At 37.7% G+C, this 15780-nt stretch overlaps 1 protein-coding gene across 1 annotated transcript in view; it reads left to right on the forward strand.

Annotated features, from left to right (window-relative positions):
• DIP2C (DIP2 acetate--CoA ligase C (putative)) overlaps positions 1 to 15780 on the forward strand; it is a 183168-nt gene that overhangs the window by 68869 nt on the left and 98519 nt on the right. Inside the window, exons 8-10 of the mRNA XM_085317723.1 lie at positions 4833 to 4964; positions 6342 to 6461; positions 7433 to 7630. Coding sequence (XP_085173849.1) covers positions 4833 to 4964; positions 6342 to 6461; positions 7433 to 7630 — 450 coding nt within the window. The remainder of the gene's footprint in view (positions 1 to 4832; positions 4965 to 6341; positions 6462 to 7432; positions 7631 to 15780) is intronic.

A 15780-nucleotide genomic window follows, 5' to 3' on the forward strand; every position in this document is an offset into this window, starting at 1 on the left:
ATCTTTCTTTTATTCTGAAGATGAGAAACCTTAAATTGCATTGCAAGGTGAACAACAGTTGTAATGAAGTAATATAAAGGTCGTGTCAACATAAAAACTGAGCAATATCTGCTAGTAACTGTAAAATATGTTAAAATGTGGATCCAACTGTGGTCTTAAGGTTATCATCACTCATTGTTGCAAGGATCAGTGAAAAAAATAAGAGAAGTTGGATAGGTGCTAACTATAAGGTGTGTTTCTTCATGAGTGAGTTGCTGTCTGATTTCATGTTGTAAGAATTGGAAATTAAATGGCTCCTGCTTCTTCTCAATCCAAGGAGGTGGATTTTGCCTTTAATAGATAGTTAATAGATAGGTAATGGATGGGTAATAGATAGGAAGTATTCCCACAGATAACTTTGCTATTTCCGAGATGAATGTTAAGACAAAGCAGTGTGATCATAGATGAGTAATCCTCTTTGACAGGAGAGAAAATGAGAGAGAAAAACGATCCCGTTCTATGAATCTCCTCTAGAGCTTCTGAGACAATGAGATCTTGAACACGGAGAATGTACATTCCCATGGTTTGATGTTCAGCCCAGAGTGGTGGTGGTCTTTAGAGACAGATTAGCCTACAAGAGAGGTCATCTTTAAATATGAAGGACAAACTGTCATGTTCTGGATATGCTAATTCTGATAAATACAAATTCAAGGGGCAATAGAAAAGACCTTTAATGATAAAGAGCAAAAAAGATTCAATTCTCATCTCAGCTAGAACTTGACCTCCAGAGTTCATCACAGAATCACAGGGAGATCTTTCCAATTTAAAAACCATAATGCAGTTCTGAGAAGGGACTTGACAAAAAAGCTTTGACTATATTATCTAAAGAGTTTGGCTTTGTGGATCATTTTTAGATCATTTGCATAAGCTATTACATGCTTTGAATGTTATATTTTTAATTTAATTTATTGACTGCTGCTCTGTTGTGGCCAAAGATCTAGTACAGGATAGATTTCCTTTAAATATTTATTCTGAAATTTAAGACACTGAAGCATCTGTACTGAGCTACAGGGAGAATCTCAAGTTTGACATGATTTATCAAAATTGTGTTGGATAATTGTTGGAACTTAGAGGTCAAACCAGTGAAATCTGTAAAAAATACCCAATGTTCAGGACATGTTTGGGTCAATACTGCATACATTTCTAACGTATATGAGTCTTCAAGCTTGCATTTGTCTATATTATATTTTTTGAATATATATGTATATCATAATCAAGGAGAGAAAGTATATCCTAGAGGTCAGAAGATTTGTGGCTAATGATAGTCACACAATGCTTACCTATCATTATAAAACTGAATCTATGCAGATTTAAAGAGTTAAAAATCTCACTACAAAATCCTGATCCTGTAGGCACATGTTAATGTCGCCTTCATGTATTTCAAATATGTTTCTATTTGAAAATCAAAGGCCTCTTTCTTTCCAAATTAAAGGCTACATAGGTTTCTAATAAAAATCAATATAAAAACATGTGCCATAAAGCATGACTGATGGTTTTCTGACAACCTTAACATTTCTATGTGTTCTGAGGGGTGTATTAACTTACAATATGGAAGGTTAGTTTATGATACTCTCCATCACCTGGACATTAATACAGGGAAAACCTATTTGATGGAAAAAGGTACAACTTTGGTTATAAGATCACTTCCCCAACAACAAGAAGAGCCAGCTTGCCAGGGATAAAAGGTTATGTTTTCTTCAAGTACAGTATTATAAAGATGCAATTTGAATTCCTGGAGACTTTCCAGTTACATAGTGCTTATGTGTGCTTTCAAAACTTCCACTGAAAAGTGTTCCTCCACCTCTTTGCTTCTAAACATGGGGCTGTGTCAGTATACACACTATACCTACGTGAATGTGCTCTGAACAGTCAGTTCTTTCTCACTTTCAAAAAATGGAGTAAATTATATTACTCCAGTGGCAGAAATGAGGAGAGTCGTAACTGGAAACAGCTGTTCAGCCTGTGATCTTCTAATGCAAGTATATTGGAAGAGAGGGGAAGAGAGGGTGACGCAAGTATTTATGCTTGATGGAGGAAATGCTTTGAAGTCGTGCAGCTGTCACAGTGTCTGCTTTTTACTCAACAGATGTGTCAGGATCATTATTCTTAACTAAACCTCAAACAGTACTTCATATTACCTGGCATGAAGTCCAAGCATGTCCATACACAATGTGCCCATAGTCAAACCTTGAGTTGACCGTTCTACTTAAATAAAGGCTATATTTCACATTAGAACAATTAACTTTTTCCTTAGACATCTTTCAAACCACATTTTTTTCTGTAGGACTTTGATTTCACCAGGCCTGACTCTGAGAAGAGAACCGGCAGAGGTTTTGCAATTTCAGTTGATGAAACCTACAGCTGTAGATATTGCCATGATAAGGCATCTGCTAAGCAGATACTACAAAAAAATAGGGCAAGACAAATGTTAGTACTCCTCTTCTGCTGGATAACAATTCATCTTAATAAAATCTAAACAGCAGAAGGGCAACCAGGACGCTAAAACCCAACTCTGGTCAGCTGGTAGTGACCACATCGGGAAGAGAGGTTCCTTTTGGATAATTTCAAGTGCCAGGACTGTTTGTTCAAAAGGGAGTTCTTTTCCAAAAGAGCAGGAAGCTCCTTTCCCATGTTATTTCATGTTGCTTGGCACCATGTGTTACAAAGATATATTTGGACTCGTGTATAGATCTGAAAGAGCATCTCTGCTCTGTGGTGCTTTGGATCGCATGTCTTCTCTCCCATGCATAAAAACAATTTCATCTCAGTGCTAAAACCTGGAAGGAGATACTAAAGGCAAACTAAGGAGAACTAAAATTCATTTTGCTTTGTAAAGTCTGAAAGATGCAAATATTTCACTGGAAAGATGTAAACAATTACAGCTAATTTCAAAAATAACTTTCTCCTGTTACTAATAGCTGACTAAGTACAATTATTTTCTTAGTCATGATCTCTCCAATTTGCATAGCAAAACTGTTATAAGTAAAAGATAAAAAGATGAACATCAGCATTTTTTAATTGACTTAGTTATTGGATAATTCAACCATTAACTATAAAAACCTGTCACTTAGAAAGAAAGACCAAAAATTGTGCTGAGACTAGAATACTTGTCAAATGACAAGATATCTAAAATGAAGACATTATTGAGCCAAATACCAGTACAAGCTTCATTGTCCAAGGTATTATACTTCAGTTGGTTATTTACAACACATTATAAAGTATTTTTTGGGGTATAATGATAAGGATAGATTTAATCAGAATCAGAAGACTCAGCTGGACATGCATAGGGTAAGAGATATTTTTGAGTGGCAGGATCAAAGCCATCTCATATTTTGCTCAGCCAGATTTAGTAGTGTCTATTCTTATGGTGACCATGACTATAAATATTAAATAACAACTATGGACTCTAGTATCATGTCTTAATTTTTTGTGACAGTTATCCATCAAATGCTATTTTCAAATGAGAAGTATCCAAAATAGCCATATAATATAGCCATCTGTATCCTGTATATATAGCCATAAAAATCAGTTATCTCTGTTGATGGTGCATGCGTTTGGGATTGAATCTACCAGAATTACAGTGCTCCAAAGTTCTTCAAGACTTGTAGAAATTCTTTTTATCCATTTCAGGTGGAATTCACTGTGGAAGTCAGTGTTGTAGTAGAGTTAGGACATCATAATGTATATAAGACAGATTTAATTAAAATGTGTCTTGAAAATAGTAATGGAACCAGATTAAATTTTTCCACAATTTTTCATTTTAAATGTAAATACATTTACATTTATTAGATTCTTATCATTAAATGGAGCATGTTCCTCCTCACTTCAGTGGCAGTAGCATGAAACCCTGTCTTCTTCTGTGTCTTGGTGGCCGCTGGGGATCATTTATGCCAATGAAGAGAGAAGTTATTATTTGCTCGTGGTATTTATCTCCATCAACCCTAATGCTGTTAAAAACCTGGACGAAAATTCATGAGACAACCTGTAAAAATAGTACAAATACGTAGGTAATACAGACTCAGACTTGAAAACAAACTGTGGTAGCATGCTGCTTTATCAGGCCAGGAGAGAGAAAGATTAGCTGTGTGAAATTGTTTAGTAGTGATGGCATGAGTCAGACCAAATTGTATTTGCCTTCTGGAAGGCGAGTCTTTGTTATGCGGAAGAATTGAAATAACTGTATCTAAAAATAATAGAAAAGTAAGTGTCCACACAGAAGGCAATGTTCATGTTTCTTTACATTTTATTTCTTTCTCCTATGTTCCAATTCTAATTCCTAATTCCTGTTGTGAATGATTTTTTTTCCTAATATGCAACAAATTTCTTTCAAAACTAAAATTGTCAAATTCAAAATGCAGAGGCTATAAAAGGGATATGCATTGGCACTTGCAATTGATTGACTTAGCATAATATATTCTTTTTATTTTGAAATACTGATTCAACAATCTATCAGAAGAATATTTGTGTGAGTCTTTTTCTATCTACACTTTTCCACAATCTTTAACTTGGTATAAAATTAAATGTTAGTGGAAAACAAATGACCTGGTTGTGTAATATTTTTAGCTTATTGCTTATATGCTTGCAGATATACAGACCCTTTTTTAATCAGTGGACAATTCATATATTAAAACCATGCTGTACATAATAGTTGTGGACATTCATTTTGTGCATGAACTTCAATGCCTATTTGGATGATGAAAAAAAATACAAATGGTACTCCTTCCTCTCCCCTTTGCTTTTCTCCCTGCAACACTAGAGGGACATGGTTAAACCTTTTAACTTATTTTTCACAGAAAATCATTCTGCCCCTCCAGATGTTACCACTTACACCTCAGAACACTCAATACAAGTAGAAAGACCACAAGGATCAACAGCACGAGTGGCACCAAAGTATGGAAATGCTGAACTTATGGAAACTGGTGATGGTATGTCACAGAGCAAAATTGTTTTCTTTTTTTAATATTGTAACCTTTTCAGTGGTTAGTGTATACATCTGCTCCTTGTTTCTTCTGGGCACATTTCACTTACGAACATGTACAAACAAAGTTACAGTGTCTTTTTAGTCCTAAAATAAACTGGCATACATGAAGCCAACACAGAGAAATATTTCTTAATTATCAGAGCAGATTCCCTATAGAATTTGCTTAGCAAATGAAAGCAGCAAACCTCCTTAGATCTGCTTTTGTCATGCTGTCTGGTTATAGCTACTCTGCCTTTTCAATGGCAAAGGATGTGACATACTAAGACGGCTACATTCTGAAAAGTAACGTGTTTGAAGTTTTATTTTCTGAGCATTTTTTTTTTTTGAAAAACAGTTATTTGTAAACCCTTTCTTATTTACTGCTCCTCTTTTCTAAAACATATGAAACAGTATTTCAGCAAGGTGTGGAACTGATGACCAAGTGTATTGCATCTAAACTTAACAGCTTCAGCTCTAAAAACCACTTGGTAAAAGTGTTGGAGCCAGCCTTCTGGAAGGGTAGGAAGCTGAAATTTCTGCAGTGCAGTGGGAGAAAGATATTAGTTCAAGAACAGATGACATGGATTTTTCAGAGGCTCTGTACTCTACCAGGAAGAAGAAAGGGGAAGGTGTTTGACAGGATTATATTATGAAATGCCCCATGTCCCATGCCCCTTTTCAGAACTATGTTTTTCAAAGTGCTGTCTGAGCAGGCATACTCCCTTTGGAGACTGCGGGCCGATGGATTGGCTAAAGGCATGTTCAGGGAATATAGTGTCATGCTGAAATCATGCAAAGGTGTGAGCCATGGCTAAGAGGGCACTGGACAGACCTCCACTGCAGTTTAAAAGGCAAGCCAGAATAAACGATGGGGCAGAACCTACGACCCATCCTCCTCGCTGAGCTGCGGTTTGCTGGAAGCCCTCTGGTCAGACAGTTGGTATGACCAGTAATCATGTGGAGAACCAATGCCTGTCTTCTCACTGACCATCACCAAAGCCACCTAGAAGAGTTCTCTGTGGTTACGAGCAGTTACTGTAGGGAGGGGGTTTTTCACTGTGCTTCTCTCCCCAAGTCTGTGATGTGCTGTTTCTCCTCTTAACTTTGCAAGCTCACTCTGAAATTATGGTATTGTTGTTCTTATTTAAACTAGGCATCATTGTTCCTTTTTGCTGAAATGATCTTAATGTCTTAATGTTGAATATTTGAGTCACAGTCACAGTATGTCATGAAACTGTAGTTGTGGTGGCCTTGCAGTCCTAGCCTTTCTCTCACCCACTTACCGTCTGGTGACGTTCAGCATAGCGGTCGACTGATGTCTCCATTGATCCCTGTCCTGCAGGAGTACCAGTGAGCAGCAGAGTGTCAGCAAAGATTCAGCAGCTGGTCAATACTCTAAAACGGCCCAAACGACCACCATTACGAGAGTTCTTTGTAGATGACTTTGAGGAATTGTTAGAAGGTAAAATGACTGTTTTTCAAAAGGTTTTGGGATCTCTTTTTACAACTCTGTAAAATGTTTGTTTTCTACACTGACTTTCTAGAACACTAAGTTAGCCCTCCTGGAACTGACAAGTATTGGAAAATGTTGATATTTAGTGGGATCCGCTTGTAGTGAACTTGGACACTGCAGTAGAATCACAGGTTTTGGTTGTTTGCTTCGTTTGTGCTTATGCTTGCAGTGAGACTGTATAATTCAGCATAAGAGACAGTGGAGGAAAGCTTTCCTCCAAGAACATTCGGCTGTGTGTTACAGCCATTTCTTTCAAATATCAGTAAGAAAAATATTGTCAGTAAAGGGGCATGTTAAATATTTTATGTATCCTTTAATAATAGAGAAGCATTGAAAAAAAATGAACTGAATGTAAGGTGGAAACAAGCACAAAGTCAGTAAATGAAAAAGTTATTTTTTAAAAAAACAGTGCTTCTAAACCTACCTCAAGGCTTTGATAATTATGATTTGCCAGGATATGGTAATTCAAATAGTCTTCTTAGCAATTTGTAAGAAAGCAGTGTAACAGAACATGACTTAAATGGATGTATTAATTACTTAGAATACAGTTTTTCATTGGTTCTACAGTTTATTTTATTACTACTGTTTTGCCAAGAAAACATATTCCCCATCTCTTCTTAGGAACAAAAAGGTTGATTATTTCTAAGATGATCTCTGCATGTTGCCTCAATAGTTTCTTCTTCTGCTTGTAGAGCTGGTGTGAGGATAAGCACATACATTCCTGAGGTGTTTCAGTTGCTTCATCTCTATTAGGGTTAAAACTTAATTATTCTATTATATTTCTCTGTAGCTTCTCAATACCTTCTAACATGTCATTATTTTCAGGATATTTTGCAAAGGTAACTTATTCTCTTGATTACACAGGTATACACAAGGTATAGAATTTACATGGTAACTGTATATCTTTTCATAATCATAAGTTCAACAGCCAGATCCAAACCAGCCAAAACCAGAAGGAGCTCAGATGTTGGCCATGCGTGGGGAACAATTAGGTGTGGTTACAAATTGGCCGCCTTCTCTGGAAGCAGCTTTGCAGCGATGGGGGACCATCTCACCAAAAGCTCCTTGCCTAACCACTATGGACACTAATGGGAAACCACTGTATATCCTCACTTATGGTAAGCACTCTTCAAACTTCTCATTTTTTTATGTAATAGTATATAGTGCATGTGTACACACGCGCGCACGCACACACACACACAAACATACTTGTATATAAATATATATATATGTAGTGAAAAAGCCTTCTAATGATTTATCTGATTTATCTCATTTCTAAGTAGGGTAAAAAAAATCTGAGGCTGGTGGTATCTGATTAGGAATTTGTGAGATGTTGTAGTAAGATTTATTTCATGAAGAGGAAAAGATCTAAGCTGATACTTCCCTGAAATCACAGATTATAAATGAAAACCACCTTTTAAATAGAAATGGTAGGACAGATTTTACTGAAGATTAACTTGAAAATCCATTCCCCTTGGATATTACCCAGGCTTTGTTCTACAAAGGCAGAATCCGGTAAACAAAGCTTCCTGAAAAACTTAAAATAGGATTTTTCTCATGTTCTGCTGATATTATAATTTGAGTTACTCTTCCTGGTATTTAGTTGTACAGCTAGAAAACATACCCCCTTGAAATAGATTGGCTAGGATACATTTCAGTGTGGTCTTCCTGTGTTGATATATTTTGGTGTGTACTACCTGGCAGGCTGCTGCAACCAAGAAAGGCCAAGCGGAGATAAACATAAGGATATCTCTGTCACATAGCTCACAATTAGAAGCTAAATGTGAGATATTCAGGGGTCATTTTGGAGATGTTCAAAGGAATCGTTATGGACAAATGTCAAACTTTGAAAGCAAGTTGGAACATTCTTTGTGTATTACTGATACAGAAATAAAAAATGATTTTGCTTTTTATATTTCTACCTTTTCATGGGCCTAGACTTTGGTGCAGGGAATATTTTTACATGATGTAATATAGACATTTTCTCTATATTGTTCTGTGTTGAGTGATTCCTTCCATTTAGGAGTTAGACTGAAGATAGTCCTTGGTTGAAGAAATGTTTGCTGCAAGTTTGGGGTTGCAAATGTATTTAAAGGCTTTTAAAGCATAACTGAACTCTACTGAAGGTCATGCATGTAACACTGTCCCTTCAGGTACCTAGAGTTAAAAAGTTACCTAAGTTAAGGGTCAAATATACAATTCACTGTTGATCACTGTTTTCTTCCTTAAAGACATTTACTTGGAACTGGAGAAGAATTTTAAAGTTTGTAATTATATCTTTACAGAAGAGCAATTCGTATCATCTACTGAAAGCCCTGAATAAATTAGATAGGAAAGAAAATGAAGATGTTACTGAGAATCAAACCATTTCTGTATACCAGTATTCTGGATATTATCTGTCCAAAGAATCTAAGCATATGTCCTGTTTGCCTGAAGAGCTGGAAAGCTGGGCAAATCACCTGTGGCAGTCATCCACCTTGCTCATTTGGCCTGCTTCTCTTCCTAAGCTAACTCTTTCAGAATCCCTCTTCTAAGCTGAGAAAAATGGGATTAAAACTCATTTTTTCTGTGCTGCCACTTGGCAGCCCTATAGGAGGTCATTTCTGCAACTGCTTTTCAGTAGTTTCATGAAGTCAGAAAAAAATTTGATTTTTTTCTACTTTTTCTTTTTATAAAAAAAATTATAAGCCACAATTTTTCATAAGAGATTTGGTGAATTGTTTTCTGCTAGATGGATTTCAAGCGGCTAGTCCTCTTCAGGAGAAATGTTAATTCCTACTTAAATGGCAACTGCTTTTAAAACATAATTAACATTACAGCCATCTGCCATTTTACTGGTAGTTTTATGGGTAATTTTGGTATAAGTATGCCACCTATTGGCTCTGTGATATTCCCTAGTAACTGTTGGCATGACATTATTTAAAAATGCATGTTAATAGAAATCAAGTCTTGAACTCAGCAAAGACACTCATAGGCCTGAATTTTTATCCCTATGGAGCGTTTCACTCACCCTTCTGGTTGAATATACTTTTGAAGGATGAGCTTGCCAACAATCGTACCGTATGGTATTCATATGACACTGCCTTTCCTTGTGTGCATGTATGTCCAATGACAAAAACTTTAAAATGTCAACCTTGGTAACTTCCAGTAGCCTCTGAGCTTGTACCTCACAGTTATTTTCAGGTTCTTCACAAATTCAAGGAAACATCATTACATGGATTTTTCTTGGCACTATTTTGACAAATATTGAATTAAAAAAAAAATAATTCTAAGGTTCTAGACATTCATTCCTTGACGTTTTATCTACACAGTCACTTAAATACCTCTCCTTGAATATTTGTTCTCTCTTTACTGTTTCTGCTTCTATCTCTTTTTTTGCCCTCTCCTGTTTTTATGAAGATCCTCTTCATTAATCCTCCCAACTTTCTGAGTTTCCAAGGAGGATCCTACATGATGTCTTTTGATCTTTTTTTTCCTCTTATGCATCAGCTTCTCCAAATTCTATCTCTACATGGATAGATTTACCTGCTTATTCCATACCTACATCCTTCTTCCCCAACTACATTCTGTGACTGTCTCTGTGACAGATTTGTAGCTGTCAGCTAAATCACATCGTGGCTGAGTAAGAAGATTTATTTGCTCAATGCCAAGCATATTTATCTCCTCCCTTCTTGATTGTTGTAGACAGTATTACCATTCTGCCTGTCACTCAGAGCATAACTTGACTATCATAAATGTGGGGTATGATTCTTGCTTAAGGTGTGAGAGGTCCCAGGTTCAAATCCCAGATGAGCCCTTTGTCTCCTTCTCTGGAGACAAGGCCTGCCTGGATGCAGCACTGTCTAACATGCTCTGGGTGACCCTGCTGAGTGGGGAGATTGGACTAGATGATCTCCAGAGGTCCCTTCCAACCTTACTGATTCTGTGATTCTACTTGGAAATTGTGATTTGATATTTCAGGCACTGAGAACTGAGGGGTTTCTGTTTCAATTTGAGATAAGTAGCTCAGCTGGGAGAGCATTAGACTAAAGATCTAAAGGTCCCTGTTTCAAGCCCAGGCTTCAGCAAGGGGGGTCCTTGTTGCTGTAACCCTGGCTGACATCCTCTAGGTGACCCTGCTTGAGCAGGGGGGTTGGACTAGATGATCTCCAGAGGTCCCTTCCAACCTTACCAATTCTATGATTCTATGATAAATGACTGAGACATTTGTTCAGTTTTGTTTAGCCACTATGTGTCTAGATCTTGCAGGTTATTTTGAAGGCAAATCTTTTTAAATGCAGACCTTTCTCCTCATCTACCCAGCTAAACCTCATCCCATCTCTCACCTTAGTGTTGATTCTTGCAGCATCTTTTTTCTGGCCCTGAAAAATGCAATCTTACCCATTTTATCCATCCAGAATGTGATTGCAAAGGTTCCTCAACTGAACAACTGCTTTTTCTCTTACATCTATGTATATCCACTGACTTTTGACTATTTTCTAAAAACTAATTTCTCCTTCATTTTCAAAGCCCTTCACATTCTGTCCTTACCCCTCTTAACTTTCTTCTTTTCCTCCAGGACCTCAAGCATCCATCACAATCTTAATTTTTTTGGACAGTTTCATACTCCCCCTTGGTAGCCTTACGTTCTGAAAAGGAGCTCTCTGGAAGTCCACAAAGTTATCCTTCTCCAAAGCTTTCCTCAAAACTCTTTTGCTGTTCTGTCTAGAGAAATCTGAGAAGGGATTGACGGTTCAATATGCCATGGTAGACAGTGGTACGTTAGTTTGAAAAGACTATCTTGTGCGATAGATGTTTTAGTTACTAGAATGAATTTTTCTATGTATGTTGCAGTGGTTGATATGGATATGATACAATCAGAGTGGACCACAATAAGTGGTCCTTCCTATAGATCTTGACATGTTGTGCTGTTAAGAGAAGTAGTTTAAAGAAGTTATTCAGTCTCAGAGTGCCATAGATAGAAAAAATGAATAGCTTAACTTTTTCCAGACTTAAGTTGTTTTTAATCAAGTTTTTGAAGCATTAGCCTCAGTTTTCAGAGTTCTCAGCACCTAAATTATAGTTTTTATTTAATGTACTCGAAACTGTTAGGCTCTTTGTAGTGAATGAAGCTATGAATATTACTTACTTTTCAAATATCTTATCCCTCTGGGAACTTGGTTAAGTGGAGAACATCTTACTTAAGTTCCTCACAGTCTTTTTATAAATGAAATCACTGAATTTGCATAAATTGAAATGTCTGACATAAGGGAAAAGATGTCTTTACGGGGTTTTGTGTAAGTCTGAACTCTGACTAGAAAGCTAATATATACTTTGAGGAAAAGGAAGGCAATATCTTTCTGATACAAGGTTAATCAGAGCAGTCAGGCACCTAGTTTGGTATTGTTGGTATTAATAATGAAATGCTTAATGCTTTCTTCTAGAGGAGAAACATGAGTATAGGACAATAAAAATCCCATATAGTACGTATGCTATCATAGCTAACTTTCTTACCGGTAAAATGATTTTTTCCAAGAAGGATCAGAAAGGCTTGAGAAAAAGTAGAAGGTAAAAAGCTGAAAGTAATTTGGGAATGAGTTTTTTTTTGAGCTTTTTAATTGTAACTGTTTTAAAAAACCAGCAAAACTACGCAGTTAACTGTGTGTGATTCAAAGAATCTCATTTCTGCTATCTAACACTTCCTGTAGTAAGTTTTGGGTTTTTTTTTAACAATTTTCAGTAGCTCTGTTTACCACATCAGAGGGCTGCTGGAGATAGCAGGGTTGGTAGAAAAGAGCAGAGAAAGCTCTTTGGATAGATAAGCATCTTCTCTTTATCCATTCGGATCCTATGGAGAGAGAAATGCCTGAAAATTGACTTTTTTTAAAATGAATTGCCCATGAGAAAAATAGCATAACTGTAAACATTCCAAGGCTGAAGTCATGGTGCCTTAGCAGAAGTGCTACAACCCCTCCTGGGGATACCCTGAAGCCGTTGAAATTCTGCTAACAACAACCTGAAGATAGAGGTCCAACCCCATGCCATGCTGTAGCTGGCACAGGGCCCCATCCATCCAGGTCCTCTTGCTGCGTGAACCTCCTAGGCCAGAAATTTCTCATTTACCAAGAAGAGAGTGAGGGAATCAAGACTCTTCTCCTAAGAAAGTAATTACATAACCCAGCTATCCTTATCTCTGAAAACTCGTTGCTCACAGAGGTAGTTGTTTCTCTAGCTCAGCTGGCTGATACACTTGCTGAATACTCATGGTTCAAGCTCCTAGGTAAGGTATCAGTGATCTATTTGTTTAATACTTTAAATCTTTACTTCTTTAACAAAAATACAGAAAATTAAACAAAATCTTTATTTCAAGACTAGGATTTAGATTGCAAAATCAGGCACTCTTAAGTGCCAGTTACCTCTATTCTGCCTATACCAGGAGTCTTTTATTCTCTGCAGTGTATCATTTTTGTTCTTTTGGTTTGTATTTTTTCCCAAAAGGCAGCTTCTTCGTTTGGTGCTCAGGAGGAACCTAAGGAGCCTGTGAAGAAAGGGTTAACACAGCAGCAGATCTGCGGCTATTATTTTGCAAAGCAAAAAAAGTGCCACTTTACCTGCATAGCATTATCAAGACTGCCATTTACACTAGGTTTAATATTTTCTTTCTATTTAATATTAGAAATGTCATGTTGTGATATTGAAGGAATGAATATTTGACAAAATTATTTGCAGTTGAACTTTGGCAGTCTCACAGTTGCTGTGCACGGAGATTGGTAAGCGACCACTGCCTTGGTTTTGCTGAGTTAGTGCTGTGTGGCTCTGAAAAGCATACTGAATATAATAAGGAAATTGATTGTGGTTTGTTTTGTCTCTAAGTTTTCTCTCTGATGCAAGCTTTTCTTTTATAACCTTCTTTACATTCAACACAAATGTATATTCCCTCTACAAATTTGTGAAGGAGGGACTTTACATCAGTGTCATGTGGAAGGCATATATTTTTTGTGAATTGGCCCCTTTTGTATTGTTTTTAAGACCTAGTGATTTCCTTTACCCTCATTATGTATTGCTTAACCAGATGGGACTGGCTATTAACTCACTCCAGCTTACTAAATTTTAGCTGGTAAAAAATATTGCCCTCTGAATAGGCTTTTACCATCCAACAAGATTGATAACAAGTGAAGTTTAAGGTATGTGGTTACTGGTGTAGAGTTGCTACTATGCAACTAAATCAAAATTCCATCAGCAAAAGTAACTTGCCTAACACAGGTTCACCACAAAGTTCACCACAGCTACCCGAAAGTGAGATGATTTTTTTCAGCCTGTCCTACCGAAAATTTCTGTATATATGAGATCTGCAGGATATAGCTCAGCTTCAGAGACATAGCTGCTTTACTGCTTACTTGCTGATACCTGCTATTATGTATTGGGAACACTGAAGTTAGTTTGCAAATGTGTAAAGAATATTAAAAATGACTTGGCATCCCTGCATGAACTTCTAGGACTTGAAAGTCTGGCAGCAATGCCCAGACACGTATTCTGGATAAGTGACAGAAGTGGCTAAGGAAGAAGTAATCTTTTTTCACCTTTAGAAGAAAAAGATCTATTTCTTCAGCAGATGCTTTGGTAGTTAGAAATACATCAGAGAATGACAAATACGGAGAAAGGTTAATTTCTTGCCATCCTGCAGAGTTATAAAAGATCTCAGAAACCAACACCAAATTTTGCACTTTTGTAGAAAGTGAGATCAAGACTAATTTGTAGTAGTGATGAAGGGCAAGTTAATGTTGTAAGGTTTGGTTTGGTTTCCAAAATTGACTCAGGAATCTCTTCTTTGGACATTGAGCAGTCTGTTTTGTTTTGGGAGTGAAAACTGGGAGTAATTCAGGTGCTTAAACATAGGCATCTAGTGCCTTTAGTTACCCAAAATGTGACTATATGTGACTGACAGATACAGTACAGGGTCAGTGCAAGTTCAGCTCATTTGGCAACTGGAGGCCAGGCAGGATACTCTAGTGTTTGAAATGGCACTGGAGCTCCATATCTCTCTCTAAATGACTTATCAACTGTTCATCTTTGAACTCAAGAAAATTTTCATGTACGACTGATATGGTGAGCAGATGTCAAAGCTAGCAAGTGAGGCGGGGCAAATCCTGTTAGACTTTGGTGTCCCCAGGAAGGCAAGCTAGAGCATCATTCAGAAGGACCACAAGACAGTGGGGATGCCGGTAGCAAAGGAAGAAGAGGAAGGCCCACAAGTTCTGTTCTTTACCTGCGGAAACAATCTGGAAGTGCCAGTGGTAAACCAGGTAAGTACCCTCAGCTGGCACTTGCCCTCCGTAGCTGCAGGAAGAGCAGAGAGCACCTAGCTACTACAGCTAGATTGTGAGTCTCTCTGGGAAAAAAATAAGCTCTGCCACTAAGCTAAAACATGGGCTCGTCAAGTTGCTACTAAATGAAACTATTGCTTGGGTTTCTTATTCTACCCTCCTGTCTTCAAGCCAAGGAATTAGAAGATGAGGAACAGCGTGCTTACCTGAGGAAGACCTGCACTTAATTGCTCTCCAGCTGAGGACAAAGGAGGCATATCCTCAGCCGTCACGAGCAGCAAGATTTCCTTTGCAGCCCACACAACAAAGTTCATGCCGCTCAAGACTCAGCACCGTGGTGGTGAGCGCTGTCTCAGAGATAGCCATGGACGAAGCACAGCTGGCTTCCTTGCCAGTGCTTCCCTCTCCCGCAGTGCAGATGTAGCACTGTATCGAGGTCAAGGCAAGGCCACATCATCTAGATTTGTGAGAGAGCTTTGAGCAATCAGCTTTTTCTCAGCAATGTCCAATCTTTAAGTTTGCAAAGGAAGAATTGCACTGAATTGCAATCTAGGCAGAACCAAGGAAGGAAATACTTCAAAGATTTCCTTCTTTATAACATCCTTGTTATTGAGCACTTTTATCCTGCAGTCATGGAATCCTTTGTGTTTCTCAGTGATGCTGGCAGGCCAAAGAGCCAAGGTGGCAAAATAAACACAATTCTATCTGCCTTCAGACAGGAGATTGTTCCCCATCCATCAGTTGCAGGTCTGACCTTAGTGATTCATACATTCCTGGCTCCAGCTTCTGTACTACTGCTCATGTTGGAGCTCATTTTTTAGGAATGAAGCTATGAAGAAAAATTACTGGCTTCCCATTGAACAGGATCCAGTTGAAGATCAGCGTAAAGTTTACTCTACCTACGTGAAAGATTTCTTCCTTTCCGTCACTGCGCTGTCTCTGCTAGAATGCAGTGGAACCGGCAG

Source organism: Rhea americana, unplaced genomic scaffold, assembly GCF_003343005.1.
Source record: "Rhea americana isolate MKP2758 unplaced genomic scaffold, rheAme1 scaffold_50, whole genome shotgun sequence".
Classification (NCBI taxonomy): Eukaryota; Metazoa; Chordata; class Aves; order Rheiformes; family Rheidae; genus Rhea; species Rhea americana.